The sequence below is a fragment of the Pan paniscus genome, chromosome 11 (assembly GCF_029289425.2).
Source record: "Pan paniscus chromosome 11, NHGRI_mPanPan1-v2.0_pri, whole genome shotgun sequence".
NCBI classification, from domain to species: Eukaryota; Metazoa; Chordata; class Mammalia; order Primates; family Hominidae; genus Pan; species Pan paniscus.
In genome coordinates this window covers 94,185,296-94,204,479 of record NC_073260.2, presented here as the reverse complement: position 1 = coordinate 94,204,479, position 19,184 = coordinate 94,185,296, and the positions used below count along the sequence as shown (strand labels likewise).

The following is a 19,184-nucleotide window of genomic DNA, read 5'->3' as shown; positions in this document are numbered from 1 at the left end:
TGTCTTTGCAGTTATCAGTTTAAAATAATGGGTTTTATAATAGTATTTGTAAGTCTCAAGGTATCATCAAATTCAATAAATACATGTGTGTGTATCTATATATACATATATCATATATATATATAAGATACACAAAACTAAAAAGCAAGAAATTAAATCATACCACCAGGGAAAATTACCTTAACTATGGGAAGACAGAAAGGAAAGAAGGAAGACCGCAAAGCAACCAAAAAGCGAGTAACAAAATGGCAGGAGTAAGTACATACTTATCAATAATAACATTGAATGTGAATGGACTAAACCCTCCAATTAAAAGACATAGAGTGGCTGAATGGATTAAAACAAACAAACAAACCAAGACCCAGTGATTTGTTGCCTACAAGAAAGATACTTCACCTGTAAAAATAAAGGGATAGAGAAACAGCTTCTATTCCAGTGGAAACAAACCAACAAAAAAAAGCAATAGCTACACTTATATGAGACAAAATAGTTTTCAAGATTAAAAACTATAAGGAGAGACATAGAAGGTAGTTACATAATGATAAAGAGGTCAATTCAGCAAGACTAAATAACAATTTCAAATATATATGCACCCAACACTGGAACACCCGTATATACAAAGCAAATATTATTAAAGCTAAATACAATACTAGCTGGAAGCGTCAACACCCCAGCCTCAACATTGGACAAAACAACCATACAGAAAATCAACAAAGAAACATCAGACTTACTCTACTCTGTAGGCAAAATATAGCTAATAGATACTTATAGTACATTTCATCAAATGGCTGAAGTATACACATTATTTTCCTTAGCACATGGATGATTCTCAAGGATAAAGGATATGTTAATTCACAAATCAAGTCTTAAAACACTCAATAAAATTCAAATAATATAAAATGTCTTCTCTGAACATAATAGAATAAAACTAGAAATCAATAATGAGGAATTTTGGAAATTATACAAGTATATGAAAATTAAACAATATGCTCCTTTATGACCAATGAAGAAATTAAAAAGAAGGAAACTGAATAATTTCTTGAAATAAATGATAATGGAAATACAACATACCAAAACCTATGGAATACAGTGAAAGCAGTACTAAGAAATATATAAACACTGACATGAAAAAAGAAGAGAAATTTAAAATTAACAATGAGCAAGCATCTTATATAAGTAGAAAATCAAGAGAAAACAAAACCCAAATTTAGTAGAAGAAAATAAATAATAAAGATCAGATAAGAAATAAAGGAAATTTAAATGAATAAAACAATATAAAATATAAATGAAACAAAGACTTTTTTTTTGAAAATATAAACAGAATTGACAAACCATTAGCCAGGCTAAGTAAGAAAAAAAAGAGAGAAGAGCAAATAAATAAAATCAGAGCTGAAATAGGAGATATTACAACCAGAAATTCAAAGGATTATTGTGGATACTTATAAGCACTAATTAATTATAAATTTAAATAATCTAGAAGAAATTGATACATTCTTAAACAGATAAAACCTGCCAAAATTTAAAACATGAAAACATCAAAAACACAAACAGACCAATAACAAATAATGAGATCGAAGTCATAACAAAAATTCTTCCAGGAAACAAAAGCCTGGGGTCTGATGACTTCATTGCTGAAGTCTATCAAACCTTTAAAGAAGAATACCAATCCTACTCAAACTATTCCAAAATAGAGGAGAAGGGAGTATTTCAAACTTATTCAATGAGCCCAGTATTACCCCCATCTCTGAATCAGATAAAAACACATCAAGCAAAGAAAACTATAGACCAGTATCACTAATGAATATTGATGCAAAAGTCCTGTACGAAATACAAGGAAACTGAATTCAACAACACATTAAAAAGATCAATCATCATGATCAAGTGGGATTTATACCAGAGATGCAAGGATAGTTCCAAATATGCAAATCAACTAAGATGATACATCATATCAATAGAAGGAAAACATATGTGATCATTTCAATTGATGTGGAAATCACATTCGATAACATTCTACATCCCTTTATAATAATAATAAAAACTTTTAAAAAACTAGGGATAGAAGGAACATACCTCAAAATAATAAAAGCCATATATGACAGACCCACAGTTAGTATCATACTGAAAGGAAAAATCTGAAAACCTTTCGTCTAAGATCTGGATCACCACAGGGTTGCCCATTTTCACCACTGTTATTCAACATAGTACTGGAAGTTCTAATTAGAACAATCAGACAAGATAAAGAAATAAAAGGCATCCAAATCAGAAAGAAAGAAGTCAAATTATCCTTGTTAGCAGATAATCTGATATTATATTTGGAAAAACCTAAAGACTCCACCAAAAATCGATTAGAACCTGATAAACAAATTCAGTAAAGTTACAAGATACATAATCAACATACAAAAATCAGTAGCATTTTTATATGCTAACAGTGAACAATCTGAAAAAGAAATTTAAAAAGTAATCCCATTTACATTAAATACCTAGTAATTAACCAAAAAAAGTGCACTATCTATACAATAAGAACTAAAAAACACTGATAAAATAAATTGAAGAGGGCAAAAAAAATGGAAATATATCCCTTGTTCATGGATTAGAATAATCAATATTGTTAAAATGTCCATGCTGCCGAAAGAAATCTACAAATTCAACACAATATCTATCAGAGCACCAATAACATTCTCCAGAAAAATATTTTTAAAAAACTGCCCTAAGATTTATATGGAACCATAAATGACCCAGAATAGCCAAAGTTGTTCTAAGCAAGAAAAACAAAATGAAGGAATCACCTTACCTGCCTTCAAATAATGCTACAGAACTACAGTAACCAAAATGGCATAAAAACAGACACATATACCAATGGAACCAAATACGGAGCCCTGATATAAATCTGTAAATCTACAGTCAACTCATTTTTGACAAAGTTAACAGGAACACACATTGGTGAAAGGATAGGTTTTTCAATAAGTGGTGCTGGGGAAAAAATATTCATATGTGGAAGAATGAAACTAGACCCCTATCTCTTGTAATATATAAAAATCTAATCAAAACAGATTACAGACTTAAATCTAGACCTAAACTATGAAAATACTAAAAGAAAACATTGGGGAAACTCTCCATGACATTAGATAGAACAAAGAGTTATTGAATAATAGTCCACAAGCACAGGCAACCAAAGCAAAAATGAAAACATGGGATCACATCAAGTTAAAAAGCTTCTGCAGAGGAAAGGAAACAATCAACAAAGTAAATGGACAACCCACAAAATGGGAGAAAATTTTTGCAAACTACCCATCTGCAAAGAATTAATAGCCAGAATATGTAAGAAGCTCAAAGAACTGTAGAGGAAAAAATGTTGTAATCTCACTGAAAAATTGGCAAAATATCTGTATAAACATTTCTCAAACAAAGGCCTACAAATAGCAGACAAATATACAAAAAGGTGCTGAACATCACTGATTATCAGACAACTGTAAATGAAAACTATAATGATATGTTTTCTCAGCCCATATAAATAGGCTTATATCAAAAAGACAGGCAATAAGGAATACTGATGAGGATATGGAGACAAGGTAACCCTTGTACATTCTTGGTTTCATTGTAAATTAGCAAAATCACTATGGAGAACAGTTTGGAGTTTCCTCAAACAACTATAAATATAGCTACCATATGATACAGCAATCCAACTCCTAGATGTACGCCCAAAAGAAGAGAAATAAATATATTTCTGCACTCCCATGTTTGTTGCAGCACTATTCACAATAGCCTAGATTTGGAAACAAGTGTCCATCAACAGGTGAATGAACAAAGAAAATGTGGTACCTATACACAACAGAGTGCCAGCCATGGAAAATACTGTGATTCTGCCATTTGCAACAACATGGATGGAAATGCACATTATTATGTTAAGTCAAATAAGCCAGGAACAGAAAAGCCAACTTCACATATTCTCACTTATTTGTGAGAGCTGAAAATTAAAACAATTGAATGTATGGAGATAGTCTAAGGTTGGTTACTAGAAGCTTGGAAGGGCAGTAGGGGCATGGAGATGGAAGTGGGGATGGTTAAGGGGTACAACAAAACAGAAATAATGATTAAGACCTTGTATTTGATAGCACAAAAAGGTGACTAGAGTCAAAAATAATTAAATTGTAAATTTTAAAATAAAGAGTATAATCTGATTTCTTCCAACACAAAGAATAAATACTTGAAGAGAAGGATACACCATTTACTCTGATGTGATTATTATGTATTGCATGTCTGTATCAAAATATCTCATGTACACCTACTATACACCCACAAAAATTTAAAATTAAAAAATGTATTCAAGTATATAATTTTAGATGTATTAAAGAACCTAAATCTTAAGGTTTGTTATATATTAAATGTACTTAAGTGTTTTTCTTGCCAACAAAATGAAAACCTGGTAGTTATTTTCCAAATGAGTAAATGTTCAAACAAAAATACTTTAAAATTGAATTAATTATCAAAAAAGTCTAGACAATCAATTCTTCATTGAAGGAAAGGGGAAAAATCAATTTCACAAAGAGATGACTTTACTAGTTAATCTATATATTCAGCTTAGAAAATGTTGTTATGAAACCTCAAAGTTCTATTAATCATCTTTATTATTCTTACAGGAAATTCATGTAGATTCTCCTTTCATTTTATTATTGTAACTAAAAAGATTATCTGTGCAAACATTGAATAAGGTGTTAAAACTTTTTTGTTAATTCCATGTACAGATGCAGTCCTACTCTTTGAGATGTTATTTTATCATTAGAGAAGAAAATACTGTTACAGGTGGAAATGCACACACTTAAAATGTCTCAAGATATAATAATAAATTTTAAGAATAATATAATTGATATTAACTCAGTGTTTAATATATTCCACAATCTGCACTGGGCAAAAATTTTATATATTATCTCATTCAAGCCTTAAAAGATTCTGACTTGCATATGGTTATCTTATATTTGTAAGTAAGTGATTTCAGTCCAAAGAGTTTAAGATACATGGTCTATACTACAAGGATAATAACTATCAAAACAGTATTCAGATGTAGGAGTCTCCAACTGTAATATGTGTGGAAGTTGGCATTTAAATGTTACATACTTTGTATTTTATTATCCAGAAAATAAATATAGTTATCTACTGTTACTATAGTATTTGGGAAATTTTTTATGAACACTTCAATTTCCTGAAAATAAATTTTCATAATAAAAACAGAAACTGAAACTTTCTTTCTGCCTCACAAAGATTAGATATTTGGAACACTCCAGAATGACTGCGTCAACTTGACAAGTGCTCCTTCCCCAAAAGCAACTATGTAACTTGACAAATTGTCATTAATAGCTGTTTAAATCATTTGTGAATTGAGCAAAAGAAAAAATGCAAATTGAGAAGCACTTATTCAACAAAATGTACTGAATCTTGGCGTCTGTTATTTCAGTTAGGGGCAGCTCCCATCCCAACACATTCCACCCCCAGGTCTGTGGTCCCACCTAAAGAAATTGACATTATTTGGAGCAGACTATGGAAAAATTCATGCCCAAGAATGTTGTGGAGAAAAATATATAGATCTCAACAGCAAATGATTAGTGTAGGCCAACATCTCAGGGTAATTAGTTCATTCAAGCTTTAAATTTACAGACAACTCAGAAACTTAACATGGAGATAAAGGGAAAGGGAAGGTAAAAGACCACCATGTTGATACCACATAGTACTGGTGGTTCGGAACCTACGCATATGTGTAAGGCCACAATTTTATCATGAGTGACTACAGAGAAAATGTGTGAGCTACTACTCCTGACTGAAAGTGGAACACAGCTGTCAACTCCCTAAACTTGTATTCTCTTCAGCTACAAACAGATCCAATGGCAAAAGGTGGGAGACGTACCAGATCAAGTTTAAACAAAACCTATGACGAATCATTAGGTAGTTACTTGTCTAAGTTGAAATAGGGGAGATCCAAACTTAAAAATAAAAACAAGAAAACAAAAACTTGGCAGTGAAATCAGTAGCTATACAGTTTGGAAGAAATACATTTTAAATGAATAATTCAGGGTAATCATTGAATAAACAATCAAAACACAAAAACAAAGGAAGTCACTTGGAGATAAGAAAAATAATCTATACTTGTTATGATATATTATGCTAAAATGTCCAGTATTTTGAAAAAAAGATATACAAAGTAACAGGATAGCATAATACACATTGGAGAAAAAGAGAGTCAATACATATTGTTTTTAAATAATTTGAGATATTTTTTCAAACACAAATATTCCAAACAGAAAAGTAAAGAAGAGCATGTTTAAATACAATAATTAAATGAAAATATAGGCTGGGCTTGGTGGCTTACGCCTGTAATCCCAGCACTTTGGGAGGCCGAGGCAGTGGATCACGAGGTCAGGAGTTCGAGATCAGCCTGGCCAGCGTGGTGAAACCCTGTCTCTACTAAAAATACAGAAAATAGCTGGGCATGGTGGCACACCCCTGTAGTCTCAGCTACACAGGAGGCTGAGGCAGGAGAATTGTTTGAACCCAGCAGGTGAAGGTTGCAGTGAGCCAAGATCGCGCCACTGCACTCCAGCCTGGGTGACACAGTGAGACTCTGTCTCAAAAAAAAAAAACAACAAAAACCAGAAAACATAACAACAGTGACCCTTTTATCAAGAATATCAGTAAATAGGCATTTTAAAAATTTCCCTCTACACACTGCTTTGAATGTGTCCCAGAGATTCTGGTATGTTGTGTCTTTGTCAACAGTTTCCAAGGAGCGAAAGAATCATGGAAAGAACATAGCGGGTGAACTGGGTTTTCTCTGAGAATCATCAGTACCATATACCAAACCAATGGTTTCTCACGTTAAGTGTATTCTATTTTAAAACCCACTTTAACACTATTTAGAGTAAAAATCACAAATCTATACCTTACCACTCACCACTTTATGTCATTTATGTATCTGAGTGACCCAATATATTATAATGACTTTAGTGTCAGATGCTTTGTCCTGTTTACCTATAAGCTTAGCCTAGTGTCTTCTATAAAAACAACAATCAAGTTTGAATAATTGGACAGTTTCTTACAAAATTAAGTTTGACTCAAGGTTTTGTCATGTTTCTGATATTCCCAGTCTCCCAAATGAATGTCTGATTTTGACTCACACATTTGTGGACCCAGGCTCCAGCCTTCTTTCTCAGCTTCTAAATGCTATTTATTACTAACACTTCCATGGGTTAAAACCTTTATCTATTTGTCAAACTGCCATCATTACCTTTTCCCCATTTTCATTACAATATTGTGTTGGTAAAAAAAAAAAATTCAGCTGCAAGCAATAGGAGACTAATGAGCAGAGCATAATTGAAATATTTATAATTTACTTAATCAGAGGTCTGAAGGTTGATTGTCTCAGGGTTAGTCACTTAGTATTATCAAGAAACTCATAAACCTAGGCTTTTCTTAGATTCCAACTCTATCATACATAGATGTTAATTTTCTATCATTAAGATTTTCAACTCATGATAAAAAAAATAGTTGTTGTAACTACAGAAAACTCATATGTTACAAGGCAGAAATAAAAGCAAAACTAATGGTACCAGTGAAGAATTTGGTAGCATCTGTCTCTGTTAGAGCCTGGCAAAGGCTTTCTCTGAACATTCCTATTAGACTTCCCTTTATATTGCATGGGCCATAAATAGGTTGAATGATGATCCGTAAGTGTCAGGGATGTCAAGAAAAAACTATATTTCCTGAGGATTTCTACATTAATTTTGAACAAAACCCAAGTTCAATAAGCTTGGACGCAACAATTTGTGTATTCTATTTGTTTGTGATTAATTCCAAAGACCATGTCTTCTGTTTTTCCAACAGAAAGTTGCATCTATTTTATGTACTTTAAAAGTCTGCAAATTCAAAGAGTATTTCAGTTGAACTTGTACAATATCTCTGATGTTTATGCATGCAGAGAAATGTTTCTTATTTTTGAAAGTTTCAACATGCTGGCTTAAGGAAAATTACTATGTGAAGCAAATTGGAGTAGAGTTATCTCCTTCCCAAACTGCCACCAATTGGTTTGGAAATAAATTCTACCAGGTTATAGCACTTAACACAATACTTCTAATTTCTAAAAGCATACTAAAACTTTAATATTCACATACATATAAAAACATATAAATCAGATGGTTGCCTATAATTTCAATAGATTCTGCTGTCTAAATTCTTTTGTTGACAATACAAAAGGCTAATTTTATTTTGCACTGAGAAAAATCATCTAAAATTTTGGAACCACTTATAATTTTCTATATTTATAACCATATCAAGATAATTATTTTTGTTTCACCAGTGAACTGAATATATCTAATACAATATATAAAGAATGTGCTAATTTAAGTGAATGAAAAATTATACTGTGCATGTTCATTAACTGCCATATTGTGAAATAGTACAATAAAATGCTACCATTTTATGTATGTATTGAGATTATAAAAAAATCAATTATCTTTTCCTAAGATTTGCTAAAAAAGCCAGAAAGATAAGTCAATTATGTACGTGGTTCAAAGGTATTTTTTGCCACTTCATTGTTTTTTTCTAAGATTAGCCTATATTCTGATACATTTGGGAAATAGCAAACCTAGATTATATTATAGAGAACTCACAAAGTCAGTCACTGGTTTATTGTTGTACAATTTTTAAAAGGAACAATTTTAAAACAGACCATTTTACTCTAACAGAAGACTAATTTAGAAGCTGAATCATCATAATTATCGGTGTATAAAAAATTCAAATGTCTCAGTTTGGAATTCAAGGTTAGTTAGTGCCTGGGCCCTCAGAGCTTTTCAGTTATTATTTTTTTTTAATGTCCTCAGTTTCCGTTCTGTAGTCAAAATTCCTTTAGTCAGAGTACTATATTCTCATGCTTATTAGTTTCTTTACATTTTTACCTATATGCTTAGTTCCAGATCCTTAAAAATAATTATCTCAGTTTATAAACACAATATTTTGTAGGAACTTTTAAAAGCCAAGGAAATATTTCTAACCTCTACATGCCACCTTTATTACAAATTGTCTTTCTTTTTAACTACCTTATTTTGTTCTACGCTTGCCATCCTTTGTTCAGTCTCTACATTTTCTAGCCATCCTGGAAAGCCAGGACATTGGATGGTCTGCTTAAATTTTTTCTAGGCTTCCCATCCCCATGATAAATGCACACACACAAAAATCTTCTGTTTACTTTTAACCATCCTTACGACACACATTTCTCCACCAGGGATAATGTATTTGTTACATAATAATTTCCTTTGCTATTACAGTTTCATATTTGACTTAAGGATTTCATAACATTATAGTTATAGGCACAGAATATTTTCTTGCTCAGCCTTGTGCTACATATAATTTCATTCTCACAAAATGAACTCATGGTGCCTCCTTTGGAATAACATTATGTAGCAGTAATCGTATAGCAATGTGGCAGGCTTCTTTTACATAAGTATGAATAGGTAATAAAAATTTTAGATAAAATATGTAAATTTACATTCACAACCATTAAATCCATAACACAGAGACAAGTGTGCAATTAATTACTTTATGGTATTACTGCAAATAAGTTAATAACTGGCTGGGTGCTATGGCTCACTCCTGTAATCTCAGCATGTTGGGAAGCTGAGTCAGGCAGATTGTTTCAGCCCAGGAGTGAGACCAGCCTGGGCACCATAATGAGATTCTGTCTTACAGAAACATTCTAAAAAAAATTAGTCAGATGTGGTAGGTTCATACCTGTGGTCCTAGTTACTGGAGAGGCTAAGTCAGGAATATCTGTTGATCTCAGGCGTTCAAGGCCATGGTGAGCTTTAATTGCACCACTGCATTCCAGCTTGGGTGATACAGCAAACCTGTATGTCAAAAATTACATATATATAATTTTTATTTTATACATATATATATACACACACACATACACACATATATGATTATATACTGTTCCAATATCTAGTAACTGCTTTCTTCAGAGAGACTGCATATGGCTGTTCACATTATTGAATTCTAATGCATTTTAGCCTAACCTTAATTAGGCCATTTAACAAGAACAATCTTATTTCTCTGAAGGTATTCAGTCTCTCAAAGATCAGCTATATCAACTGTTTTACTACCTTATGTTCACCAACCTCAGAAATACTCCCACCTCCCTCCTTTTACTCTCCTTATCTCTCCTCAAAATTTCCTCCTGTCTCTCTCAACCAGGTTGTTATCATCCTGGTATTTAACCACCCCTATCTAAATCTGTCTCTACTTTGCCAGCTCCCCAGTTTTTTTTTAATAGTTTCTCAAGATCTTGGTCCTGTTCCTCCAGTTCTCAGACCCTGAAAATAAGAAGCTGCAGAAACTCAGTTGCCCTCTTCTCAATAAGTTAATTTTAAGCCTTGGTCTTGATCTGACTTATTTGTTATAATAAAGAACTTCCCTGACCCATGCCCATACAGAGAGAAATTTTTTACATAATTCAGATTTGTCTTAGAGTCATGTTCTTCTAAGCTTTCAGACATTCACCAGTTAGCTCAATTCTTGTGTGTTCCACAGATGCCTCTTTATAGTTTGAAGAGACCAATGGATAAGAATCAACAGACTTACTTAAATAAAAATACACTAAAGCCTATCACAGAACTGAGAAGACTAGAAAAAAAAAAACTTAGATTCCATCCTTAGAGACTTCCCATAAAAAATAGACTGGTTAAATTATCAAAACTGTAAACAACAAAGAAATGAATTAGTCACTAATTATAGGCACCACTTAGAAAACATCTGGAAGAATTAATCAGGCCTAATGCTAGATAATCCTAAATGACCTGGATGCTCTGCTTAGTTACCAGCTTTATTAGTGGGTTCTATGCAGAATTATGAGGCTATTATATCATATCCATTGCCAAAATGTCATTCACTCTGAAATCCATGCTTTAGCACAACATCATGAAGATGTAGGATGGGCTTATAAAATTAAAATTAAATCATAAAAGCTCATGACTCTTCAACTTAAATAAAAGGAAAATCATCTCAAATCCATAGAGCCATCCTCAATTACACTAAAGTATTTAACTTCAAACACAGGAGTTTCAATATCTCCCTCCCAAGGAGATCTGCCCTTCCCTGCCCCAAGATACTCTTAATACTATAGGGGGAATGATAAGTTAAATCAATGGGAATCTTCCCATTTCTGGTAGACACCAGAGCTACCTACTCCAACCTGAACACCTCAAAATTACCCATGGTAATTCTTTGAAGAACACAAACCACCTCTCTGTTGAGGTAAGATATATTACCCCTTTGTTGGCTCCTTTTGTATTTCTTGGACTCCATAATTCCTAGCATAGCTTTTTATTAATCCAGAATAATTATTAATCTATTGGCAGAAATTTATTTTCTAGTTAAATTGTTAATATTTCATGTTCACCTGAGGGACTAACCTTTGAAATGTCAGTCTTTTCTTCCACTGATCTTTGCCCTCTATTGTCTCTGATAGAACACTCCAGTTTTCTCACACTTATAACTCCCCAAACACTTGACAATGACAATCTCCAAATTCTAAATATGACCATTCACATACTTGATTTAGTTTGTAGTATAGGGATAACAGCAGCAGGACATGTTTAGGAAGCAGGGTCCTTAGAGCTGGATGTAAACCTCACTTTGGCGTCTCAGTCTAACAAGGTCCTACACTAAAACCTGGGGCAATTAAAGGTTTCAGACTTAGCATTCAATAGTTGCTTGACAAGGGGCTCCTTATTTCTACCTCCAGCCCATGTAACACATAATTTTAGCTGTAAAATATCCTAATGGAAAGAGTTTCTAATTGGATCAAGATTTGTGGGCCATAAATAAAATTTTAAAAATCAAGGTTTCCTTTTGTCCCAAACCCTAATACTCTTCTTGCTTCCATACCCTCTAACACCATGTTATTTATATTTGTTGACTTGCTCTATTGCTTTCTTCATTATAACGTTTTGCCCTAATTCCTAATACCTATTTGCCTTTCCATGGAAAATTCAAGAATATGATTACACAGTCGCATCCTGGGGATTTACAGAAGCCCCCATTTATTTTGCCCAGTCAGTAAATAAAAATCAAAAGAAGCTGGGCTTACGTTGCAATTCAACCCTCATCCAATATGTTGTTTTCATCTTTCTTTGATTTACATGATTCAAGAATTTTTAGAAGACACACAGTACTTATTTAAAAATATTAGAACAGAAGTAATATAAGTTCTCAATATATAAAGTTCAATTCATGACCCCCTACTATTTAGGCCTGAGGGAAAAATCTTATTCCCAGATCTTATCAATACTATTCTTAATTATTCCCTGCCTCAAACCAAGAGTCAGCTTCAGGGATTTCTAAGACTAATTATCTATTGTGGAATGTGGATTATTAACTTCTTCTGCTATATTATCCCATTTATATTCATAACAAATTAGATTGTATCTAAACTTCTGCAATGAGAATCACTCTATAAAATTTTTTTATTTCTAAAAATATTTTTTCTTCCACCCTTACTTTGGAATTCCCTAATTACTCCTCGCCCTTCTCCCTCATTTTTCATGAAAGAAAATGACATACCTTAGGTTTCCTATCTGAAAAATGCAACAGAAACTACAGGCTCATGGGATATTTTAGCTTTATCATACATCCTGTATCTCAAGCTTTGTCTTACTTGTACATGATCAGTCGTAGGAAGAGCAGAAATAATTGAAGCCATAGTTGACCTTTGCTAGGTCTTACCCTGAACATCATATATCTCATGCAATTTAGACTCTTCTAACTCATATCACTGTAAATATTTGGCTTCTCAGCTCACCTCTAATTAACTCTTATGCTTTTTCCTTCTCACATCACTGTTTATTGCTGTCAACTCAATCATATCACGATCCTCCTTTTCCCAACTGAAGTAAACACACGATTGTATTACAGCCACTCAAGCCTCAACCTTCCTCTTCCCTGAACATTGAGAATGCCCTTGCGAATCCAGACCTTACCCTTTTTTGTTGATGGTTCATGTCTCTGCACCTTTAGGAGGAAATATCAAGGTACAATATCCCATTATAGATTTGTAAACCCCATACAATATATGCCACTCTGTTTCAGAGTCATCTCAAATCACTGAATTTGTGTCTCCCACAAGAGCTATTTCTTTGACTGAAGAAAAAGAGATATCATTTACATAGCAGGTATGTATGATTTTTTAGGTAGTACCTGAGTGTGGCATGTTATTGAAAACAAAAAGATTTTTGACCATAGAGGGGGTGTGTTGGTTAATATTGTCAACTAGATTGGATTGAAGGATGCAAGGTATTGTTCCTGGGTGTTTCTGTGAGAGTGTTGCCAAAGGAGATTAACATTTGAGTCAGTGGACTAGGAGAGGCAGATCTCCCCTCAATCCTGGTGGGCACCATCTAGTCAACTGCCAGTGTGGCTACGATAAAAGCAGGCAGAAGAACATGGAAAGACTAGACTGGCTAAATCTTCTGGCCTCCATCTTTGTCCCGTGCTAGATGCTCCCTACCCTTGAACATCGGACACCAAGTTCTTCAGCTTTTGGACACTTGGACTTGCACCGGTGGTTTGCCAGTGGCTCACGGGCCTTCGGCTATGGACTGAAGGCTGCAGTGTCCGTTTCCCTGCTTTTGAGGTTTCGGGACTCAAACTGGCTTTCTTGCTCCTCAGCTTTCAGACTGCCTATTGTGGGACTTCACCTTTGTGTGGGACAATATTCATTAAAAAAACTTTCTTTCATATATACATCTATCTTATTAGTCCTGTCCCTCTAGAGAACAATAACTAATGCAAGGAGCATCAATTAAAAATGAAAAACATGTGTCCGACATATTAGAAGTTCTGTTATAGCCAAGAAAGGTGGCCATTCTCAAGGTAGAAACACACATGGGTGCCAATAGTCCTAAAATAAAAGGAAACTCACTAATTGATCAATATGCTTAGGTGGGTATCTCAGAAAGCTGTTCCATTCTCAGTCCAATCAGTCAGGATTTTAAGTCTACTGTATTTACAATCTGACCCTTAATTGAGGAATTTAAAATCTTCCAATTTAAAGTCCATGAACAAAATGGCCAAGTTGTATATTTTAACCACCCGGTTAGACTTAGAAGACATTCAACTGACCATGTAGCTCCCCCGCCCTAGATTTAGTGTTTGACATTTACAAGATCACTCACCATGGAAGGGAGAAACTAAATAAACTCCTCTGCCAACATTGGTGGGCAAATTTCACTCTCTATCTGGTGCTGTCTTTGTACCCCATCTGTTGAAAACATAACCCTAGTGAAGATGTAAAGACAAGAAAGGAAGCTAAATCTATTAGCAAGACATTTTCTTAACCGGAAATTAGATTTTAGCCATTTATCTAAATATCATGGATATCAATATTTTCTTAAGTATCTTCTGCATGTCCTCTCACTGCCTTGAAGCTTCCCATTGTAAAAGTTTCATTGCCATACTATTGCTAAACCTTTGTTAGAAAATGTATTCTCCACATGGGAAATTCCACTGGCTCTTTCAAGTGACAGAGAGACTAATTTCAAAAGTAAAGTAATACAACTAAGTTAAAGAATTATCCATTTATCTCAAAAATTGCACTATCTTTATCCTCAGTCATCTAGAGTGATAGAAAGACCTAATGGACTATTAAAATTAAATATGACTAAACTTTAAAAGAATTCATTTTCTCATTGCTGTTATCCCTGATTTCCCTTGAGTCCACTCCTGCTGGGTCATTTCAACTGTCTACACATGAAGTAATAACTGGACAACTGGACAGTCCATAAGAACTCCCTATACTGCCTGAACTCTCAAAGATTCTAACCTAGTCAACCCAGACATTCTAAAATACTGCAAAAGATATATTAATTATACCCATCATTAATCTCAGCAGGTTGGGTTGATGATTTTCCTCCCATCTCCCATCCAAACCACTCCACAATCAAGAAATGAAGATTTAGTATTCTGAAGAGAGCATCACTAGAAAGCTAATGTTAAACTCTGCAGGAAGGACATTTACATCATTCTTCTTATCACTAGCATGGTTGCCAAACATCAGGGGATCTAACTTTGCACTCATACTACTCAACTAAAAAGTTACAAAAGCTAGTATGAATGGAAGTCCATCCCAATGGGAGACCTAAAACTAAGACTGTCTCTCAGGAGCTCCCAGAATCAGATAGTGTCATAAGTATACAGCTTTTCCAGTAATTTCAAAACAAGTAGACATCATGAGGAGGAGGTAATTTTCCACTTTATATGTGAGAACAACACACCCTAGGATTCCCTTGCTTATTTCCTATTTTCAGAATTGTATTTGTCCTTTACTTCATCCTTCTTCTTTATCCTCTTCAGTGACAACTTTGTTGTCTGCATACTTCTCCTCATTGTAAACATAGCCTTCCATAAGGAATCTTACTTTGTGTTACCTTCTTCTCCACCTTAGTGAAGCTGTTTTCCCTATAATGACTCCCCATTATTCCAAGGATCCCCAATATATCTTATTCCCTCACTCAACTCATAGCACAATCTTATAGTCCTATTTCTAATTGCTGGTTATGTACTCTTTTTCCTCTGGAAGCCTCTAGTTTCCCCCAAATTCCTAAACTTGTCTTGATTCAAGGGCATCCTTTGTGTTAGCACAGGGAACTTTATCGTCTCCCTCTAGATTTGAAAAGGAACACCCTTCAACATTAATACTTTTTAAAAGGCCAACATTTGTTTCTACCTGAACATAAACAAGGTTCTTTTCATCAGCGTATGTATTTGCAATTGCACCTGATTTCTCACCAACACAAATATCTACATTATTATAGGAGACAAGAATACATATTCCTCGTCTTATTATACGCATGTAATAGACTCAGATAACCATAAGTTTAATTTTACCTGGCACAGTTAGGACTGTCTTACAAAAAAATAATAAAACAAAAACAAAAAACTGGGAACTATTATCTTTTGAACTTTACAGGACAACAACTCCATCAAAAGAGCTCATAAACCCCAAAGAGCAATCTACTGGACAGTTATACACAGGAACCCTGCATAGCCCTGTCTTAGTACATTTGGGCCTGTACAACTGAATACTATAGACTCAGTGTCTTAAAGAGCAAACAGTCCTTTTCACAGTTTTGGAGGCAGACATGTTCAAGATCAAGTTGCCAAGAGATTCACCATCTGCTGAGAGCCCACTTCCTGATTCATAGTCAAGGCCATCTTCTTCTGTCCTCATGTGGCAGAGGAAAAAAGAGCTTTCTGGGAGCATTTAAAGGCATGTAAAGGGGCACTAATAACATTTGTGTGCACTCAACCGTCATTACCTAATCAGCTGCTAAAGACTCCATCACCAAATACCATCACATTGAGGATTAGCTTTTAACATATGAATTTTAAGGATACATAAATATTTTCTCTATAGAATCCCTAATGAGACATATTTTATTTGAAACAAACACATCCATCACTCCTTGCCAGTTGGACTGGATCCTGTGATCTGGCTAATCTAAGTAGGCTTTATTAAACCTTTAAAAGACACTTTTTTTTTCTGATCTTAACTACTTTATTATTTCTGAGCCAAGTTTTTCAGGCACTAGACGATACAAAAGGTCTGCAAAATGTTTTACAAGTGCAAGACTAGGTGCAAAATCTTAGCCCTATAAGGAGGTCCTGGTTTTCATTTTCCATCAAATTGTCAGAAAGCTTTAGAAGAAAAATCTAAGAGATTGAGAGTAGACCTAAAAGGCTATCTACCATAGTAGTTCTTGTACGGGCAACTTTCATGACTGCTATATGACCAATCAGTAAGTTCACTGAAATTCCCACAATTTCCATGCTATTCTCTGGAAAACAAGCAGAACTACAGGAATTCTCACTGAAACTATAAACATCATTGCCAGAGAAGTACAGAAACTTTAGCAAGTGGTCCTCTGCAATTATCTAACATTGGACATGATCTAGCTTTTCAAGAGGATATTTATGCAGTGGTCAGAAGTGACTACTGTGCATTATGTTCCCTGAAACCTGTTTAATGTTTATGCCTTCACCAAAAATATTCAGACAACAAACTGAAATATTTGTCAGATTGCCATTCTCATCCTCATCCTGCCATCTAAGGACACTTCAGGCCCAATGTCCCTACAAATCTCAAATCTTGGTTTTCTTCCCCTGTTCAAATGTCAATAATTATTCTTTTAAATTTATTTCATTTCATTATTTTTCTATTTATTATAGGCCTCTCATCTAATGCCTAGCCAAGAAGATCCTCCAGCAGCTGTCAGTACAACAACATACTTTACAAATTGCAAACCTAGTCCTCAAAGTTAACAAGAACATGAAGGCCAACCCAACCCTGAAAATCATTTTGCAAACCTTAACTTCACAATAAGTCTGATTCCATTCCTAATAAATTTTAAGGACAAACTTTGTTTGTAGTAAACAACAGAGGATGGGGTGTGTGCTGATCCCAAATCTGACCAGTTGCTCACAATTACCCATAACTTATTCATTGCTTTGACTTGATCAAATTTTATTCAATCATGTTTCCTCCTCTAGGGCCTCTAAACTTTGGGTCACTACTCAAGATTGAAAAAGCACTAAAGTACAGAATAACCCTTTAACGCTTTATTCCAAGAATGACCAGATTGCTGAGAGAAACGTTTTTCTGTTGAAGCATTCTGCTCAGCCCACTGCCTGCCCTTCTCCCACACAAAGCTTTTAGCAGCCCTGCTGACGTTTCTCTATAAAAGAAAAATCTTTCTCTGTTTGATTTTTAGACACTTGTAGATTCAGAGTTTCGAGCATTCTGCCTTCTGCAATGGTCTTTTTGAATAAAGTTTATCTATATCTGGTTTTCTTTTTAATTGATACCAGTGAGCTTAGAAGAAGACCTACACACCTCAGATGTTGATTACAGCCTTTGAGACATTGATCACAGACCTGGTTAGTCTCCTGACCCATGGAAATGTGAGGTAATAAATATGTGTTGTTTAATCCACTAAGCTTGTAGTGATTTGTTACTCAGCTATAGAAAACCAATAAATGTGAAAATGCATAATGTGAATTTGAGTCCCAGCAGAGATTAGAACTTAAAACATGGTTTTTAATAAAAGAAGTATATTAAACACTTTTAATACATTCCATGTAATTGTTTTCTCTGTATTTCACTTGGTGTTAACTAGAAATTTTCTTTAATTTCATTTTATGTAGTTAATACAATAATCTATATTGACTCAAATCATATTTTGTATTGAAAAACTATTTATTTCATGATAAACTCTCTGGAAGATGCCTCAGGAGGTTAACTATTCATGATCAGACATTTCCTATTCAAGCCTATAAGAAAAATATTATATTTTTAAATGATATCATATACAATATTTGAATAGAGTGATTTTCCCATAGTGCATTACATCTACAAATTAAAAATTATTATATTTGCTGGCCAATAATATTCAGTTAAAGTAAATATCAGTAGACATGTTTTCCATTTTATTTTCATTACAAAGCCATTTCTGGCATAATAGAAAATGGAGGCAGAACATGGTAGAAAAGTGAATGTTTATTCTGAAATGCGAGGACTTAGCACAAAGATGGATTTGACAGTTAGTAGAGTAAATAATTTTGTGAAATAATAAAGGTACATTTTAGGGATTTGATTTTGATTTTGTAATAAGTAGATGATTATTTTCCTCTGCCTTGGAGTAAATGGCTCCTATGTGGCATTTTTTTTTTTAGTTGTAAAGTAAAAACAAATTTAACCTGTAACCAATTATTAATAAGGATGTCGAAAAATTTTCATTCAAATAAAATAACTTCCTACCTTAGAATTTGATGGAACACAGACATGTTAGTTTAAAAGTTTGCTTTAATTTAGCAAAAATGCTCAATATGCATATGCAAACTAAGTAAGTAGATTGTAACAGCATGCAGCTATTTTCTGATAATAATTTTAAAAATTAAAGGCATAGATTTAGATTTAATTCAATAGTACTACCACCCAGAAAAGGTGCTGATTTACCCAAGCAGAATCTCAAAGAGGCTCTGGATTTAAAAACGGGAAGTTCAACAGAGGGAAGGAATGAGCAAAGAAAGGCAGGTAGAATGAAAAAGGAAGCAATAAGTGGAAATCACTATATGAGTCAACTCTGCCA

The 19,184-nt window shown here is 33.9% G+C and overlaps 1 protein-coding gene across 1 annotated transcript in view; it reads right to left on the bottom strand.

Annotated features, from left to right (window-relative positions):
* LOC129393098 (uncharacterized) overlaps positions 1-19,184 on the bottom strand; it is a 287,774-nt gene that overhangs the window by 142,653 nt on the left and 125,937 nt on the right. The window contains exon 2 of the mRNA XM_055092065.1: positions 9,772-9,887. Coding sequence (XP_054948040.1) covers positions 9,772-9,887 — 116 coding nt within the window. The remainder of the gene's footprint in view (positions 1-9,771; positions 9,888-19,184) is intronic.